General features: G+C 46.2%; 1 protein-coding gene across 2 annotated transcripts; it reads right to left on the reverse strand.

The window, feature by feature from the left end:
- Positions 1–1,192: 1,192 nt before the first annotated feature.
- LOC123054974 (microtubule-associated protein RP/EB family member 1A) lies at positions 1,193–4,472 on the reverse strand. Of its 2 annotated transcripts, none has more exons than XM_044478860.1 (8): positions 4,214–4,472; positions 3,965–4,033; positions 3,774–3,860; positions 3,052–3,158; positions 2,846–2,967; positions 2,501–2,577; positions 2,084–2,197; positions 1,193–1,570 (listed from the first exon to the last, which is right to left on the reverse strand). In XM_044478860.1, exons 1-8 carry the CDS (start codon positions 4,331–4,333, stop codon positions 1,448–1,450), a joined length of 819 nt encoding a protein of 272 aa, XP_044334795.1. In that variant the 5' UTR covers positions 4,334–4,472; the 3' UTR covers positions 1,193–1,447. The 2 variants fall into 2 exon arrangements, with proteins under 2 accessions (XP_044334795.1, XP_044334794.1); XM_044478859.1 differs by having other exon boundaries at positions 2,819–2,967; positions 4,214–4,471.
- Between the last annotated feature and the right edge of the window lie 15,905 nt (positions 4,473–20,377).

Here is a 20,377-nt window from a genome sequence, read left to right on the forward strand (position 1 = left end):
CAATTTGGTATGCATGTTGGGAAACAAAAAAAGACAAATCCAGGTGTGAAGTGACAATTTTTTTTCTTTCTTTTTGAGGCACTATTCATGCTATATTTGTTATTTTTGTTTTTCAATGTGTATTTCTAATTTGGATCTGATTTTTTGGGGGTTGTAGACACATACCTTGTGAACATACAGACACAAAAAACAGATTTCTTTTGAAACATTCAAATTGGTTTTTGAATGGTTGTATCATGGAAGCATTTAAGGGGTGATATCAGCTGTAACACCTTGGCCCCCAAATAGGTATCGATGGTTCTCAGTTGTCAAAAAAGACATGCTATGAATCTCCTATTTTCTGCGAAATATGCTACCAATCTCTTTGGGGACAGGATGAGAAGTTATCCATGAATGCATCTGAAAATTGTCTTTCGATCCACCGTGCCACAACAGAAGACAGTTGCAGGCGACTGGTCATGAGCAGTTGCCTATGCCAAGTGTTACTTAGGTTAGCAGAAAATCATACTATTCCTGTATTTCAAAACACACCACTGCATAGCAGCAGTAACTAGGTTAATCACTGGGTGTTTCTTATTAGTAATACAGAACCTGGCAAAAGATTCGTAAGAATTGCCTATGGAAACCTTGAAAAAACAGGCATTGACGGACCAGATATCAGTAGGAACAACACAGCCAAAGAATAATGCTGGATAGACTCTTGCTCAGAACAAAATTGGCAATCTTCTGTTTAGTCGTGTTCCTCTTTTTCAAGTGGTCTTTAGTCATAAGTTTTTTTATTAACTAAAAGCTGGAGGAAAATGTGTAGCCTGGGGGAACACACAGTATGAATACAACATGAAATATAAACAGGTTGGACCACTCTAAAATTAATAATCCTATACAGAGAGCTAGTTGAATACTGAGCCTTACTATCAAGTTGTCATCAAAGTAGAAAAGGAATTACTAGCACACAAAGCATTAAAAGAACGAAAGGACCAAGTTCAACATGGTAACAGATCTCTGGGTTTTGGGGATAGGATGAGAAGCTATCAAAAAATATTTAAAGTAGCATACATTTCTTCACATAAAGAAAATGAAGAAAACTTTGGCGCATTGACGCCCATAAAAGATTGGTGATTCTCACTAGCACAAATGCAGGAAAAGAAGTAAAGAGCTGTCAAAAATCAATGTAGTAACAAATCTCTGGGGATTGGGGACAGGAGTGGAGTTATCCATGAATATGCATCATAACTAGCCGCGTGTTCTTACATAGAGGAAAAATTGTCTTTCGATAAGCCGTGCCACAACAGAAGACAGTTGCAGGTGACTGGCCATGAGCAGTTCCCCATGCCAAGTGTTATTTTCTACTAATTTACACATTAGGAGCTACTCAGATTGATAGTAGGAGAACCACAAAATTCTCCACTAAAGGTTTTGGAGGGTACGGTGCGTCCCGTGGCACTTGTCACTCTGCTTCATCTGAGACTGAGAACATGCCTGGTGACCTGGTGATTATTTCATTAGCCTCGGGTAATGATGAATCCTTCGCATCAGCCGCATAGAGTATCTTCCTTATCCCTTTGGTCATCTGTCAAGACAAAATGTGATGCTTAACAGTCAAACCCAAAATAATACAAAGCAGGAATCGTAATAGCAATATACAAAACTTCCAATACCAAAGTTGCTACAACTGGAATGAACCAAGTTATTCATGCCCAAAGGTTCGGACCAGTATTAGGTGTGAAGAGCAAACCAGATAATAGTCATGCAAACATGGACATGAAACAACAATACCATGTCAATGTTGCTCTAAATTATTTGTTGTTGCCTAAGCTGTGAGAAATATTCTAAAGATCGGTGTGATAGAGAACTATCTTTCGTACTGTAATCAAAGTGCCAATGAATAGTGCAATACAAGGGACTATGTTAACACAATGTGGTATTGATTAGGAATTAAACACACCACATTGACTTGGGGGTCCCTCAGAAGCTTCTTTGTCAAAATAACTGAAATTCAGACACTCATGCCCTTGAATGCAGATGAGTACAATAAAATTAAAAAATGCAGAGCTCTAAGATTTCCAAAAGATATTTGTTTTACCGGTAGATGCTCCAACTCAGGTCTTTGACATAATATCTCGATGTCACGCAGCTTTGAGAAGTAGAAATCTCTTTCTTTCTCAGTGTTGTCCACAGAAACCTTCAGATCTGCAATCTGCAATCCAGTATATATAGTAACATCACCAACTAGATGAATTTATCATCCTCAATAATACAACTTGCCCAGATTTATAGCTGCCAAAGGTGAACTCTACAAATTCCACCGGTATAGTGAACAGAAGCTAGACTGAGGTTTTATGGCTATATATAAAAATAACTTTAAACAATATAATTTCGAATAAAACTGGAGTGACATACTCATATAACAGTCTACAGTATAGATACATGGGTGTTTCCACAGACCACAGTATAAGATACTATAAAAATGAAACAGCACCTTACGTTACACACTACTTACCTTCTCAGATAATTGTTGAATCTGCTCCATGTAATGCTCTTCGTTAACAGCATTACAGACTTTTCCAATTGGAGAAGCTGCGTAATTGAGTTAGCATAGAGTCATTTAAATATTTAACGAAGTCGCACAAAGCCTCTATACTATTCCACATAAAAATGAGCATAAAGCCATAAACTGATAACTGATGACAAGCTTCAATTAATGCCTTTGCGTTTTATCAAGGAGCATCACCAATTTATTAAGAATAGCATGGAACTGATCTTGCATACTAAAAAAGAAAGAAAAACGTATACTAGAAGAAAGACATGTGACAAGTACCAAGATCAATATTAGAATTCAGGGCACCTCCATCTGCTGAGTTAGCACTAGATAATCTGTTGGCTTGAAGTGATTTGGATGACTTAGTGGGACCCTTGTGGCTGCGCTCTTTGCAACCCCTGGACCTCCTTTCTACAGGATTGTAGTTTCTAAAACAAGAAAATAGTCTTGTCAACTCAATAGTTACTGACAAATTGCAGTATCTTTGCATTTAACACAACCATGGCACATACTCATTCATGATTCCACCATTTACAGAATCACAATATCTTTTCAGCCATTGCAGAAACTCCAAGTTGTCCAATGGCCGTCCTTTAACAAGTTTGTTGACCTCAATATTCTGCAGAAGCATCCATCCACCAATCAGCACAACATAGAACGTTCGATGCTACAGATTACCTCGTATAGTAATAAGAATAGAAGCTGAAGTACAGAGATGAAGCACCCTTAGCTAAGGTTGCTAAAACACAGGCCATAAAATCGACAAAGCATTCAGAAAGCACAACTCATTAAAACAACAACCACCACCAGACTATCAAGGCCTTTCCTGATATCAAGTGTCAAGTGCTGAACACAGACAGCCACAGAACACCAAACTTTGCCTTGTAATGTGTCATCACACGCCTACTTCACCCAACCAAACTTTGAAAATTAGCTTTCAATACACAAAAACACAGGTCTTAATCTCAACCACATCCCTCCTCACTGTGCACAACAATGAGCATAACTTGAGTACTGCACAGCAAATTTAGTCCGTCATCGAATCATCTTGCGGCTATACCACACGCTGACATCAATTACACACATCTGTTCCAGATTGAATCCCCACACACCGCATATATAAACCGAACTACTGTACAGACAGATCACCTTTGCTTTCACAGATGACAAAATGCAAGACACAATCACGGATAAATCCACGGGTCAAGAGCCAAGCCGGGAGAATCACTCGTACCTTGCCTATCCGCAGCTTGTTGAACACATCCTGGAGAATCTTGTAGTTCTGGATCATGTCGTACTCCGTCTTGGCATCGAAATTCACCTGCAAAACACCCCCAAAATGAGCTTCGCATCGCAGCCATCCAAGCCGAGCCGCCTAAGCGCAGCGCTCGAGAACAGATCAATCGGGGCAGAACGCATCCTAACCTTGTGCATCGGCACCAACCCAGGGTGAACCATGTCCAGCAGCTGGCACTGCACCGCCCCCGACGCCGCCTGCATCGAAACAGACCAACAAAGCCCCCAAATCAGCACCTGCAAAAGCCGAGCCGAGCCACGCCGCACCACCCACGAACTCCCCCGTCCAACACAGCGAGGCCAGTCTAGCACGCGGGGAACGCGGGGAACGGGGGACCGGAATGGGGGATCGGAAGCAAGCGTGGCCGACTGACTGACCTCCTCGACCTTGTTGAGGGAAAGCTGCAGCGTGGCATTGACCCAGCTGAGGATCTCGCCCCGCCCCACGAAGTAGGCCTTGTCCATCAGCCCGAAGCTCGCCGCCGCCCCCGCCGCCATCCCCTCCGCCCCTCCGGCGATCTCTCCTCTCCCTCGCGGCGCTGCAGGACTGACTGGGCTGGGGAGAAAAGCCCGTGACGAAACAACTTTTCGAAACGCCTCCACGCGGAACGGCGAGCGCAGCAAAAACAAAAACAAAACGGCACGCACACGCACAGCTACGCTAAGCTATGCTAGCCAGGCGTCCGGTCACCGCCCGTAGCGTCACCGCCGGCCCGGTGACATATTTATCGCGTGCTTAATTTGAAACGGCGTGGAGGGTAACGCCAGGGCTGGGCCGTGAGCGGTGATGGGATCCAGAAAAAACATCTCCAAATGGCGGCCTGGGGCCCGGCCGCCTTTACTGGCTCCCGTCCGTCTGCCCCGGCGCCCGCATCGATGCGCGCCGACAGGTGGGTCCGTGGTGAGTGGGATCAGGTCTGGGTGTGCTCGGGGCCAAGGCCGACGGGCTCTGTGAGGCTGGCTCGTGGGGCTCGCATCTTGCGGGCGTGAATGCGGGTCAATTCTCAAGCGGCTTGTATTGATGCCGGTGGGCCGGGATGTCGAGCGTCGTTATATCTGGGGGCCCGCGTTGGAGTGGGCATGGACCGTGGTGAACGGAGTACCGACCGACTGGGCCGGGTTGTGCGTCGTGGAGTACGCGAGGCCGTGGCGGCGATCGAACGTTTTCCTCAGGGCTTCTTTTCTTTTCTTTTCTTTTCTTTTTTGTACAAAGGGCTTCTTTCTTTGAATTCTTGTAGAAATTTTGTTGGATTGAAATCCTTAGAAAAAAATTTACTTTGGTTTCTTTTTCTGATAATCCTAAGGCATAGAAGTATCATGGGTCTTCACAAACACGCCTTTACAGAAAAACAACATTACATTACAATCCTTGGGAAATTTTCCTAGTTGGTCATTTCATTTGTAGAATTGAAGTATATGAGATTTTTCCATAAGAAATCCTCTGTAGGACATTTCATAGTTTTTTAGCATCCAATGAAACCTCTTGGAAAGAACAGTATATTTTGTATGTTCAACTAAACAGATGATATTTCTTGTAGGATTCAAATGGACATGACATTGTAATCCTACGTATTTTACACTCCTGTCTTTCTAAGTCCTGAAATCTAAGAGCCCCCTAACATATTTGTTTGTTGCCTCCATCGCCGGTGACGCGAGCAGCCCTACCCTGAAACAACATCCCCTGTGCACCCTTGGCACAAACGAGATGTGGGCAACGCTTGGCCATCGAAATGCAAAGTCTATAAGGGCATCTCTAACACCGGTCCTCAAACCACCTGCAACCATTTGGACCGAGTGGTCCGGACGCAATTTGCCATCCGACACGGTACCCCTTCGGTCCGCAGACCGGTCCGATTGTCGCTTTCCCGCTAAGCGGAGATAAATTGGGGGGAGGGTGCAGGAGTCCGGACAGCTGAGATTCCAACACCCCCTACCCACTCAAATCCCTCCCGCGGTCCACTTTTCTTCCACTCCACCCCTGCTCACCACTTGCCTTGCATCCGCACCACCCTCGTCCGACGTCGCCGTTGTACCTCTCCGGCCGCCGCCCAGGCATCCTCGGACATCCTTAGTCCCCACCCACACGCCTTCTTGTCTTGGACTACGGCACCGTCCACAGGATCCCTCTACAACCAGGTACCCTCCGTCACCCCTGTCGACGCCGCCCATGTCAGTGACCACACCCTGCAGGTGTTCGGTCAAATACATTGCGCTATTTTGTTGAACTTTTTGATGTTTCTAGAGCAATTCAATGGTGGGTTACTCGGTGATCAATAATGAGTTGGTTTGTGATGCGTGGTTGGTCGTATCGGTGGACTTTGTAGGCATGGGGCAAACAGGCTCGACCTTTTTGGCACCGCGTGAATGCTTCATTTCATGAGCAAAAGCATGTCACACCCTAAGACATGCACGTCATCCATGAGCCCAATATGAAGTCGCTAATGCATTGATTGTACATCATCTGCAACTCCGTTATGGAGGTTTGAGGTGTGATTCACTGAGTGAAGACAATGTGGTCATTGGACTCGTTAATCTTGGAAATCGTAAGTTTTGCTTCATGTTGCTCTACATATTGGTTAATTCATTCATTCACCCAACGTTGTTCTACATGTTGTAGTGCGGTACTACAGTCTACAGGATCGCGCGCAGGTCATTCACGCACACACATTGTTGGACGAAGCTCGAGGGGCAGTATATGTGGCACAACCTATGTCCATTCCGACTGGAGGATCTTTGAATTTGGGATCGATGAATTCTATAGACTTGTTGGACATCGAATAATCTCACACGTAATATTTATATTTGAATTATGTTGTACTATGGATATTTGGTTACTGTTTTTCATAATTATTTTGAGTGTTGTGGATTAAAAAATACTGGAGCGGACATTTAAGGGATAGGGTTGGATTGTCAGCTTCTGCACAAGTGTCTGCGAAATACAGTGTCCATTTTAAGAGTCGGCGTTGAAGATGCCCTGGACTGTTACGCATAATGTTACGTGTAGATTGTATCGTGCGTAGACTGCAACGAGAAGTGGGCAAACCCTTTTCATTTTGCCCCGCGTAGACTGTTAAGTGAACTAGATGAATACAGTATTGTGGACTGTATTTTACTGCTCCAACATTGGCCCTGTTTGGTTCAATGAGTTAGAGTTAGTTTGGGTTAGTTTGGACTCAACTAATTCAAAAATATCCAAACGGGAGGGTTAGTTTGGGTTAGATGGATCTAACGCACCCAAAAAATTTAACCCATCCAAAAGGTGCTTATTTGGGTTAGTTTTTCCTGGGACCACTAAAAAACACATTTTTCTCTTGATCTCCCCGCAGCAGATCCCTCCCCACTTCCTCGAAACTTCTCGCCCTCTCCCTCCCCCCTCTCGCATAGCCCGTGAAGGCGCCTTGCCGTATACGCGCTCCCGTCCACTGCCGGTAACCAGCCTCGCCCTATCCCCCCGTTCCAACCCCCTCGTCGCCCGTCCGCCCGCCGATAAGTAGTCGCGGCTCCATGCGTGGCCCGTCCCCGTCGGCCTCGGTCAGCGCGACTCCTTGCGCAGGGACGGCGGATTCGGTCGGCGGGCTGCGCGAGAGGCCAGTGCGGCTCCTTGCCGGGCGCGTCCCCGTCTGCCTCGGCCAGGGCTTGCTCCGCTCTGCCAAATCCGGCAGGAAATAGTGTCCAAAGTAGCCAAATGATTGAGAAAGAGCATTTACTGTTAATTTAACCCTTTCATCCAAACACCTTTTTAGTTAGAGTTAGTTCAGGGTTAGAATCTAACTCTAACCTCTAACCGAGTTAGAGTATCCAAACAGGGCCATTTTTATCTGATTCTAAACTGGGTGCTCATGTGAACAAGCGATAAACACAACGCAAGTACCCGTGCCTGCCTCGCACGCATCCATGCAGCCATCCAAGGCCTGATATTGGCCCGATGCGTCCAAGTTATTAATGACGCTCGGGTGGAGCGATCGTTGAACAGCGAGGCGCCGAGGCAGTTGCAGTTGCAATTGCACTGCACTGCGTACCTGCATTTGCATTCATAACTTGTCCTTGAGACTCGCAGTTGTATCGTCTCGTCGCCTGTTTTGGCCTCTGCCGCCGCCGCTGCTCCGCAACAGTCTCCGCGGTACGGACCCACAGCCGTGTTTTAATGGCGGTACGTGCCATGCACGATAAAGATGCGCAGACCGCAGAGTGACAAGATCCCGCAGAGGTGCAGTACAGGCGCCACGCTTGTCGTCGCGGAGATGAATGCATGCACATGTTTTTCTTCTGCGATCCATCCCTGCCTGCTGGTTTCCGTAGTTTTTTCTCATCGATCTGAACTGAACCCCCGGTTCTGTCCTTAACACAACGCGTATGTACTTAATACTTATCGGCGATCATGGCTCTTTCAGCTAGTTGCCAGTTTGCCACCGATAATCTTGAATAATAATGTTCTTCTTACGCCGTTCAGAGATTCAGAAATGCAGTGCCACTGATACTCCACAATAATCTCGTTCTTCCTCCGGCCATTCAGAGATTCAGAAATGCTACATGCATCGACTCTGCATCCAGCATCTTCCCACGCACACGCACAGACCTACAGAGGAGACGCTGTTCCTGATTTCCTGTAGGGCATGTCACGCACGCTTGACAGCGAGCATGCACGAGCAGTGGATCCATTCCGAGTGATCCGCAGGCAACAGTCCGCGGACCGAGACAGAGAACAGTGAGCAGAACAGCTGCTGCCGTTGCACGGTCTCGCTCACCGACAGGGGTTAGCGAGCTTAATCAGCAGATAATGAAGCTCGCCATGGCTGCCGGCCGGCCACGAAATGAGAATCTCTGGGGGCGCCGATCCAACAGTGGCGCCACCTTACGTGCAGAAACGGCACAGGAGAAAGACTGGAGAGCGAGCTGTGGATCCTGACCTGAATCCGAGGACGGACTGACGGACGCACGGACAGGAGGCGCAGGGACAGGGACGCGTCGCGTCCAACAGCGCCGTCAATCATTCGCTCATGGTTCGCTCTACTCTCCACTCCACTGTCTACTCTACTCTACGCCACTTTCTCCACCTCTCAGTCTCGTCGCTCTGTCTGCTGTCGATGGAAAGACGGAGAGAGAGGGCGGAAAGGCACAATCATTCGGGGTGGTGCCCCGCCCCCCTCACCGTTGTGCCCAGCACGGAACCGCCCCGGCAGATCGGACGCGCACGACGTGCCTGGCCCGAACCGTCCCGTGCACGCACGCACAGTGAAAACCCCACACCGACCGGCACACGGCGCTATCCGCTGGGCTAGCGAGGAAAGCATTGCTATGCTTCGTGGTTACGTGATGATGTGATCTGTGAGGCATCGTATCTGCTTGGATCGGAACACATGCATGAATCCGTTCGACGGGACTTTTTTCCTTCGGATTTTTCCTTCTTCGTTCATGGCAGTGCAGACGACCTCGACCGGCCTGCCGCGTAAACTGCAGAGGCGGTAATTTTTGCAGGAGTGGTTGGGTCTAGCGGACCAGCGCAGATGCTAGAGTTAGCTAGTGGTGGGAAGTGTGTGCGCTCAGGTTTAGCGCCGGTGTCACACAGCTCGGAGCCTTGTTTGCTTTCCCCTAACCTTTTCCGTCCGCTAAGCATATGCTGAGAGGCGGCCAGTGGTTGGAGCGTTGCATGCAACACACTGTCGCAGGGCCGGGCAGCTTCCTAAGCAGATTCGCCTCCCTAGCTTAGCTATTAGCTACAGTAGCCAACCTTAATCATGGACATGAATCGCAGGGACCAGCTTCGAAAGCATCATAGTTTAGCATTCAGGCCCGGCGAGGGAGGGATCATGCGTCCCACAGGCTCTAATCATGGATAGAATTGCTTTAAAGCTAGGATACAATAACAAAAGCACGCCATTAGTAACCTGCTTTGTTAAGGAGATCGATCGTACGTCCATGTACATAGCCCGCTGTACACGTGAATTTTAAACAAAAAATGTCTCAACATTCCTCAACTTGCTCAGAAACCGTCCAAGGCGTGCGTCCACACACCAGTGATCAGCCCATGTGGACACCAGTGATCAGCCCATGTGTATGTTCTAAAAGGAGCAGCGCAGGGCATTACATTACAGCGCGCCAAAACGCGCATCCTTTTCGCCGTAATCCCCAACAGCGGGGACGAGCTGGAAGCTCGCGGCATGTGAGTTTATCTGAGCCTGCCTCCCGGTCGATGCGCACGGCTTTGGAGCATGCGGAAACCGAGCGCACGGGCGCCCGATATGATTCCGCCGAGAGAAAATGCGGCACGGCACGGTCACCGTCGCCGTCGCCGTCGTGGCGGTGAGCGCGGCGCATGCACGGGCGTTCGACTGGATCCCGCCGGTGCACGGCACGGCCGCTGTCGCATGCGTCGGCGCCATCCGACGGCGGGGAGACAGGGCGTCGTGTGCCGGGCAGGGCGCACGCCCACGGAGCACGACCGTCGTGTGCCAGTGGCGCAGCCTTTTCTTTAGTCCCGGCTCCGCACTTTGGTGAGCTGAAAAGAGCCCAAAACTCCCCGGCTTTTCTCAGGCGCATGTGTCTTCCCCTGTAAAGCGTATCAGTAGCTCCGCTCGTAAACATGCGAGGCACTGACTGACTGACTGGCGATTATACGCTGCTACTTGTCTGTTTAGTGCGTCGAGGAGCACTAGTCAAAGTGTGCAGAACGTATTGTATTCACCTGGACACTTGGTGAGTTGGAAATTTTGTGGGAGTGAAAACTGGCATCGCTCTGACGGGGCCAATCATGTCCGCAATCTGCCCATGCTACCAAAGCGATCCTCCAAGTACCTTCGTCACAGGTGGCTATTGTTTAATCTAGTAGTGCTACAGTGGAGTAGTAGTACATTTCCTTTTTCTTTTCCTTGAAAGAACGTACTACCTTTCCTTTTGCCTTCGATCGATTGGATGTGTAGACTAGAAACTTGGATTACAGGTCCAGACTCTTGGTAACAGGCCACACTCTTAATTTCCAGTACACTTTTTTGCTTGATAGCACCTGACAGTAAAGAAAATACGTTATCCTAGACAACATTTTGGACATACACACCAGCCGTTCGTTACAGATTGGTTCGTTGGGAGTGGTATCTGGAGGGCGGCAGCAGAGGATGCACGTCAACATCTGGGTCGACGGCAACCAAATCATAGGCGCGACTCCATGGACGTGCGTCCATGAAGATATGCATGGGTGGGCGGTCAAAGAAGATCGCCATCAAGCAGTAGGCCTGGTGTTGTGTCAAGCTTTTGCTTTCGCAGATGTTTCAAAGATCCCCATTATCACGAAAGCGGCCGCTGCCTTATTTTGTCCCAACAGCCAGCGGTAGAACGGACGAGTGCTCAGGTTGTTCATCAGTGGTAATCTAGGTAGGAGGAGTAATTTGTAGTAGTATATTCGGGCGATCAGAGACATGTGATGTTTTCTATTGCCAGCATATACAGAGTTAGTTTGCTGTCCATGACTGTCAAAGTCCAGGTTCACACTTGATTTTACGAAAGGCGCCGATTAATCTAGTGTAAAAGGCACTTCTGCCCACGTGGTGACAGCATTATTTTAGCAAGCGTGCATGTGTACTGGCGGTAGGGGAGCGTAACTTTCTTCTTTCGTCATCGTCAGCCGCCATCATTATCTTTCCCTGGCAGCAGCAAGCACGGCTGTGACACTTAATTGCATCGCTCACAGCATCATTAGCCCTAGCTGATCACCAGTAAAGTAACAGGAAGCTCACAACATCACTATAGTCCTGCATCTGATTGATCTTCCGCCTTTGCGGCCAAAGTTTAGGCCCCTGTAGTCGGGTGGCAGGATCATTTTGAAGAGATTGCCTTTTCTGTGAGACTACTACGAGATTTTTATTTATTTTTTTGCGGGCGAGTCTCTTACGAGATTGGCTGTAAACATGTTCAAGAGGAGCGTCACGTACCGTGTGTAGTAGCAAACTGCGGTCGCGTCCGCGGTTTCGGTCGGTAACCGCATGATTTGATCGTGCATGAGCGGCCAAGAAAGACCATGCAAACCGGCCGGTACGTGCCATTGTTCACGGGGTCTGAACCGCGCCGCGCAGGGGAACGAAACGTGGGTGCTGGCCTCGTACGTACTTGCATGTACCGCGGGCACGCCGGCTATGGGCCATCGGCCAATGCACGTCCCGCGTCCGTCCATGCGGGTACAGGTCATTGGACGGCGGGCGAGCACTGTGACTTTTTCCCGGCGGTGGGACGGTCAAAGGCTAGCGCCTGCCGTGCCGTCATAGGGCGCAGAGCGTCCGGTTGGAGGATGAGGTCAGGACAGGAGGCCACGAGGAGCCGTGCAGGCGGTGGCAGGCGGCGTCGATCAGGGGGCGAAAGGCGACGGGAGACGTGGCGGTGGATGTGGCGGGGGCGGGGCACATGACATGGCCACCACGGGGCCCCTGCAGCCAGAGCCCAGAGGAATCCGTCACGCGCACGGACAGAGGTCGCTGCGTGCCGTGCCACACGACTCCCCCACTTTGCACCCGTCTCTCTCTCTCTCTCTCTCTCTCTGCGCGCTGGGCCATGCGTCTCCTCACTGGCCTGTTGCTCTTTTATTTTACTGCTCCCCGGGCAGTGATGCTGGTGTGGGGTGCCGTCACCGCTGGTGAGGATACCGGCTGCGGGCACAGGGCCTCCCTTGCTCGGGGGCGTGAGGCTCGCTGGTCAACTCGGTGAAAGAAACGGACGGACGAGGGTTTGGTCGCTTGTTCCTTGACACGGCAACAGCGCTCTTGTGGCTACCCTCTCATCTTCAGTTTCGATTTTAGGTCATCTCTGTCTCATTTCCCGGTATCTTAATTCCATATCCTATCTTATCTTTTATCTATTTTGTCTGGGACGACTTGGAGCATCACAGATGTTGCATAATCTGTCCATCGTGCGTGTGAAGTATCACAGACGATTTAATTGAAGGAACCGTGTGCGATGGTGGTAAACATCGCACGCGTGTTCTTTAGGTGAATCGTGTGCAATGTGACTTGCTCTGTCTGCACAATGACAACATGCTCTATTTACAGAACTGAAATATATACTTATAAAACATAACTGCACAGATGAACTGAATATCCATTACACGAGTAAACTAAGCATCACATTGCACATCTCGTTGCAGAATTACTCCGTTGCGGCTGTTGTTGCGTGCCCCCTCGCCAAGAAGGGGAAGGAGGCACATCCTCATGTCAACGGTATGCATGTACATACACCGCAAAAAAAAACCCGGTATGCATAGGAGTCCATGTCCGCGTAGGTGACGTGATATGTGTTCAGTCTGTCCTCCCAAACAGAGTGCGAGACATTCCTATTCTTGATGTCATCTTTCATGTTGGCGTAGAAGGGTCGATGATGACCGCGGCGAGGTCAGCCAGGGAGTCCTGCTTCTTTTCGTTGTCGATGATCTTGTATTTCTTCTGGATGTTGACGAGATTCGGGTAGGAGATGTCCACCGCAGCGAATTCGTAATCAGGGCTATTGACAAACCTGATGACAGCATCACCAGGCCTCGTGAGACCATTCTGATGCACACACAACTGGGCGACGACGACCTACTAATCATGCACAACATGCCCGCATGTGTACTCGAGGGTCGAAACCGACGACCTTGTACTTGTCCTCCCTCAGGAACCGCTCGAACTTGGTGATGAACGGTCCACCCAGTGCGGCTCATTGGTGTACACCACCGTGAGGCTGGGCCTGCCGTGGTATGGCATGGTGAACTCCTCTATGAATTGGTCATAAGCGTTCGTCCCTGGGATCGACATTGTAGAAGACTAGCTCCTCTATGCGGAGTGTTTTAGTGGGTGTGGTTGTTGGGGTTGTGGGGAGATCGAAAGGTTGAATTGACACAGTTAATGGCACGAATAAATGGGACTAGCCAGTCGGGAATATCCGCATGGCGGTTTGCATTACTAATGTGTACGTAACTACATCGTGGCACTGCACGCGATGCAAGCGCTTGCATGACGCCTCAACCCTGATCTTGCACCGGCCACAATCGCAAGAGGAGCACACAATGGCCGCAAGCATGGCGTGTTGAGGCCGCTCCAACCTCGAGCATCCACATACATATTAGACTTGAACAGCGTAATATACTTATTAATTCATAGGATTGAATGTTGGAATAACGTTTGATTACATAGGTAAAACGATAATGTTTAAAACTTGAACGATACATATCATATGGTGTGGTTGTAGTACGATCTCTAGAACTATTCATGACATTTTGTGGGTGGTTAATAGATTGATTGAAAACACAACTTTGAGATGGGTGTGTTTATCACAGTAGGTCACGTTTTCTGTCATGCATTGGGCCAGTCAAGGAGGCAACCTACTCGGGGCACTTGAACCTTCTCGGGCCTTCAAGGGTACCTCTGGGACACTCCCAATACCGCCAGAACATTTCCGGTATTATCTGAAACAATTTCAATACATTTTTCTCATACTCCTAATACCTGTTAGTACTCTATAAAAATGTAAACCAATAAGCATGTGACCTTGTAGGTTCGAGAATATGTGGACATGTCAAGAATCAGCAACTGGGTCTGGACACCCATATTAATTCCCACATACACACAAAGATGTTTATCGAGCATACATTTTGTTTGAATACACAATTCCCTTTGCTTCACGATACATAACAAAACCCGAGGTAAGACTTTATCGGTATCCTCATGAAGCAACTACTTGATCACGATACCAAGTTATCCTTGTTACAAGTTTCGTTCTCTTTTCTCGTTTTCGTATTCTGGTATCCCTGTGATCATATCACACAGTGTCGGGCCAGACGATGATGAATATCTTAGTACCGAGTGGGCCTGGAGAGCATCTCTCCATCGTTGGAGGATCAAAAGTCAGTCTTGAACTATAGAGTCCCTTGGGATACTTTTCTGATGTACCGGAAAATTATCATTATGATCATCCATTTAGGGGTAAAGTTTGGCAACCCCAAACTGACCATCCGGTATGAAGGTACACGACATTCTCATGTTCCAAGAATGTGACTATATGTTAACACACGACACGATAATTAATATAACAAAAGTGAAAATGGGATCTCGCAGTATAGCATAAGTTGGGTTTGTCCAATACCATTGTTCTCCTAATTATTGCCAGCCACCTTGCTATTGTATCATTGTCATATGGTCACAAAAACAAAATCATCATTCAATACATGAGTTAGTCTTAGAGGCGAGACAGAAGATCTACTTGGTGTTTATGTTCCCACACATGCAACCTATTGCTCTGAATCTCATATTTCACAACCATTCAATTATAGCACAAAAATAAACATTAATTATGAACATGGAAATACATTAATACTTTATTATTGCCTTTAGATCATATTTCAATCATCAAAATCCCTACAAACAAAAAAATGTTTGTTGAAAACAATTCTTAAATTATTTGTTCTCTATTTTCTTTGCAACTAAGCATAAAGTATCATTAACATTAGAAATACACATTAAGGGCAAGGTAAATGTTATACAACCATAGGGTCAAAGAATTACATCAATGATCATGAGTAACACTTGAGAGCACAGAGGGGTGGGTCCTAACGTATGACCAAATATTACCGAACATGTAGACTAATGAAGCCCTCTAACTTTGTTGTAATCCTAAGAAAGCTAAAAAGGAGAAAGGTTCAATACATATATTGTCATGTGAACTTTAACAACAAGTCATACTAGGTTATATCAGCCTCTTCTAGTTGTCGTAGATACTTGCAACGATGACATATCACAGTTATGTTTAATGAAAGAAAACCCCCTTATGACTTTGTATAATGGCATGAAAAATCAGCGCTTTTGCCCTCCCCTGCGCATGCATGTTGAAAATAGCTATTGTATAGATCAATTAAATTATTAGTTGTTCATCATATATGTTGAAAATAACTTATTTAAATATACGTTTACGACACTGTGCAAGACAAAAATTGATAAAGAGGACCCTACATATGATAACAAGGGCAATGAACCATTCAATATATAACTATATTTATGTTGAAAACACCGAAGATAGAAATATTGGATTGTTTCAAGTGGCTTTTCATCCCAATCTAAATCTCAGCACACAACATTGATGAAGAAAAAAAGACTAAACTATATCAAAAGCAGCAACAAATTTTGGTCAGAGCTGCTCGTTACAACAAAATCGAATCGTGGAACTCGAAGCCCACTAGGTAACCTCGCCAAAATAATTCTCCCTTAACCAATGCTATATAATAGGGTGTGAAGAGTTATTCTGCCTCCAACATGACAATGTAACCATAAAAACAACACTATTAGTTGTGGAGTTAGCGTCCGCTACGTGCGTCCAGATCGTGCCCTAGTTTTTTCTGACGATGCCGTCGAAAATATTGCAAGAACGCTAGTCCGAATTTGATGATAGTATAGGGATGCGGAGGAAGAGTTAGTTGGCAGAAAAACACGATGGTTGCGTGTCTGTCGACTTCTTTGATTGGTTGCACATTTGTCATCCCTTTCATTGTACCTACACAATATCACTTTTGCCTCTCACTCTCACGAACAACGAACCATTTTGTTTATTTGTGCACTATTTCTGGGTTGTTCCATACAAATTGTTGGCACTCGAAATAAATATAATTATTTATACTAAAAAATCATATATGTTCTAGTTGTCCTAATGTATTTTTATCAATGTATAATAGAACTAATATGTTGTTCTAAATTTAAGTATGTTTTGTGACAAAAAGTTACATATTATTTTTAATTTGACTACATCACGCTTTAAAAAGATCTTTAAGAATACACTTAAAATGTGAGAAAAAACATAAGAAAAATTCACTTATCTCATAAGATAATTTTGTGTCACGGGCATGAATATGGTGTATATGTCTTTTGTGTATCCTTAAGTATCTTGGTAGAGTTCTATAAACTGTATGGAATAAGTATACGTTGATAGGTGTTTCTAGTTTAGGATTACCAAATTAAAAAATCTAGAGTATAGATGGTGTATAAAAGGATATTATCGTCCCATCATTAGCATATTGTTTTATTTTTTGGGGGTCAAATGTGTCTTGCATATAACAGTGGGTTTAATAACTTATTGATGACGTGTGTTTGGGCTGTTCTTCATTGAAATTGCATTGCCGTAGCCAATATAGTATTCAGTACAACTTATAGGGAGTTCATCGGAGAGCGACTATCAGCCTATCGAAAAATAGTTGCCGACGACCATTGATTTATTTCTATGTGATGTTTACTAGTGCATACTTAGTTCACAAAATTGGGGTTTACCCTGCATATTCACTGGAATTTTGAGCGTAATAAATAGAAACAAATAATATAGGGATCACTACACACTTGGTAGTGGCTTCTCGCTCATCGGGGATGGGACAATCGCCCTATTTATTTGGCCTACGGGTCGGCCCTGGTTCTAGGAGGAGGATGATATTTTCAACCCTGATTGAAAAGGGGTTGGGAGGGAATATGTCCGGATTGAACTGTGTGGTTTAACGTAATGCACACATAATCTGGACTGTTGTCAAACACTAATCGTGGTTGACCCATGAGGATAGGGAGGGGTTGTGCTCTGATTCAAACCAGTGGGCTATCTGAACAAATCATAAGGGCTCGTTTGATTCAAAGGAACTCATAGGATTGCTTGCGGATTCGATCCTCGGAAACTTTTTATATGCACATTTATCTGAGTTGAATATTGAAATTGTTATGTTTTTCTTCTTCTAAGGATTGCATTAAACTATGTTCTTGAGGAAAATTTCATCCTTTCAATTCTCTCGTTTCAATTCGTTGTTTTTTCTTCCCATGTGATGCCAGACACTTGTTGATGCAAATTCACGTATTTTGCCAATCCCATAGGATTCAAAAAGACATGACACTCTAATCTTGCACTTTTTTTATTCATGTGGTCTGTGAATCTTGTGAAGCAAAACGCCCTAAGGCCCGATTCAGAACACATGATATGAGAAACATACACATAGAAAAAGTGCAGGAATTGCAAGTCATGTCTTGTATAGATTTCTACATGATTGTAAAACCCAATAATTGTACAATGTAGTTGTTTGGATGTTTTACAGTAATTTAGATACATGTTGCATTGCATTCTCAGATTAAGTGAAAACATTTGGTTTGGACAATTGTTTAAAATTCTCCAAATATGTAGAAAAGAAAAGGGTCGCATAGGAACTTTGAGAACCAATCCTACAATACAAAGGTCAGATAGGAAACCAGATAAAGCAACTGAAAGTGCAACTTAATGATGCAAAATTCAGATCATTGCGGACGGGATACTCAACGAAAATTAGGGACATTGAAGAACAACTCCGTGAGGTTTATGCGCGGGAGGAGGTGATGCAACGACAAAGTTCGCGTGTGGACTGGCTAGCGGCAGGAGACATGAACACAAAGTATTTTCAGGCAAGGGCTTCTCACAGAAAGAGAAAAAACACAGTCCGAGCGCTAATCCAGGAGGATGGATCGAAGTGCATGATAGATGAGGATATGCGAGAGATGGCAGCGAAGTTCTATGAGAATTTATTCACGTCTGAAGGATCGGTGGGTGCTCAAGCTTTGTTGAATAATATGCCAAGTATAGTTACGGAGAGCATGAACCAAAAACTAGTGGCACCCATCACAGAAGAGGAGATTGAGACTGCTTTGTTCTAGATGGGCCCAACAAAGGCTCCGGGTCCGGATGGGCTACCTGCACTATTCTATCAACGACACTGGTCGTTGGTGAAGGAAGAGGTGTGTAGAGTTGTCCGTGATTTTCTTGCGGGAATGGCAGCACCAGATGCGTTTAATGCGACTGTAATTGTAATGATACCGAAAGTTAACTCACCGGAGTTACTCTCGCAATTTCGCCTAATTAGTCTTTGCAATGTCTTATATAAGATTGCATCTAAGGTGTTAGCAAACAGGTTAAAAGCTATTCTTCCTATTCTGATCTCTGAGGAACAAAGTGCGTTTGTGCCGGGCAGGCTAATCATGGATAATGTGTTTGTGGCTTATGAGTGTGTGCACGCTATCAGGACGAGGACGAGGAAGAGGAAGAAACCCCTATGTGCAGTAAAATTGGATATGATGAAGGCATACGATAGGATTGAGTGGGTTTTCCTTGAACAAATGCTAGCACAGTTTGGATTTGACAACGCATGGATCTCCATGATAATGAGGTGTGTGACATCAGCCAACTTTGTGGTAAAATTGAATGGTGGTTTGTCCAGGATGTTCACCCCATCACGGGGTCTACGGCAAGGGGATCCTTTGTCTCCTTATTTATTCCTATTTTGTGTCGAAGGTTTCTCTGCGTTACTGAAGAAAGCCCAAGAAGATCATCTAATCAAAGGAGTGTCATTCGAGTGCATTGGCCCCCAGGTAACGCACCTTCTCTTTGCAGATGATAGCATTGTCTTTCTTCAGGGCTCGGTTGACAATTTTGAAGCGCTGAAGGATATCTTGGGTACATATGAGGAGGCTTCAGGCCAGAAAGTGAATCTCCAAAAATCATCAGTTTCTTTGGCAAAGGATGTCGGCAGCTAAAGGACTCCCTCAAGGAGGCTATTGGGATCGAGTCTGAGGCGTTGAGTGAGAGATATTTGGGCCTCCCAACAATAGTTGGGAGGGCAAAGGATGGATCGTTTCAATATGTTGTTGAGAGCTCAAAGAAAAAGGTTACATGTTGGAAGGGGCAGGGGCTCTCGAAGAAAGCACGAGAAGTTCTAGTCAAATCGGGACTTCAATCTACTCCAGCGTTTACTATGAGCTGTTTTCTCCTCTCAAAGAAGATGTGCCGGAACCTGACTTCTATCTCTTCAAAATTCTGGTGGGGCAGTTAATGGTGGGCGTACAGTACACTGGATTGCCTGGGATAAAATGTGTGCAGCGAAGAAAGAGGGTGGCATGGGGTTTAGAGACGCCGAGGCTTTTAACCAAGCTTTACTTGCGAAGCAAGCTTGGCGGATTCTGAGAACTCCCTCCTCGCTTTGTGCGAGGGTATTGAAAGCTAGATATTTCAGCGAGGGAGGGATCATGAATGCAACTTGTCCTGATGGCGGCTCCTACACTTTTAGGAGTATTCTTCATGGAAGGGACCTGCTTAGAGCGGGCTTGGTTTGGCGTGTGGGAGACGGCTCTAGGCTAAATATTCACCATGAACAATGGATACCGAGGAACGGCAGCTTAACACCACTGGGTGTTGAGTATGTCCCGGGAGTTTCCAAGGTTTGTCACCTATTTGATCAATCGGGTCTACGATGGAATGAACAGCTGTTGGATTCGATGTTCTCACTTGAAGACGCAACAGATATAAAGCAGATCAATATTGGTGGACAGAACGTGGAAGATTATTTAGCGTGGAACTTCACCAAGGATGGACACTTCACAGTTCGCTCGGCGTACCACCTGCGGATTTCTCAAAACCGGGCTAGATCACGCGGGCAGGGATCCTCCTCAACAGTGAACCAACATAAGAGCTGGATGGCTGTGTGGGACACGTCGGCTCCGGGGAAGGCAAAGATTCACATGTGGCGTTTGCTCCGCAATGGTTTGGCTG

The sequence above is a fragment of the Triticum aestivum genome, chromosome 2D (assembly GCF_018294505.1).
Source record: "Triticum aestivum cultivar Chinese Spring chromosome 2D, IWGSC CS RefSeq v2.1, whole genome shotgun sequence".
NCBI lineage: Eukaryota > Viridiplantae > Streptophyta > Magnoliopsida > Poales > Poaceae > Triticum > Triticum aestivum.

Bases quoted from the DNA above. Each gene is read 5' to 3' on its own strand.
- LOC123054974 (XM_044478859.1), bottom strand. From the start codon at position 4,333: ATGGCGGCGGGGGCGGCGGCGAGCTTCGGGCTGATGGACAAGGCCTAC. The intron at 4,034-4,213 runs GTCAGTCAGTCG...GTTTCGATGCAG, and splicing joins CCCTCAACAAGGTCGAGGAG to GCGGCGTCGGGGGCGGTGCA. The intron at 1,571-2,083 runs GTAAAACAAATA...TTGTCTTGACAG, and splicing joins CTGAGTTGGAGCATCTACCG to ATGACCAAAGGGATAAGGAA.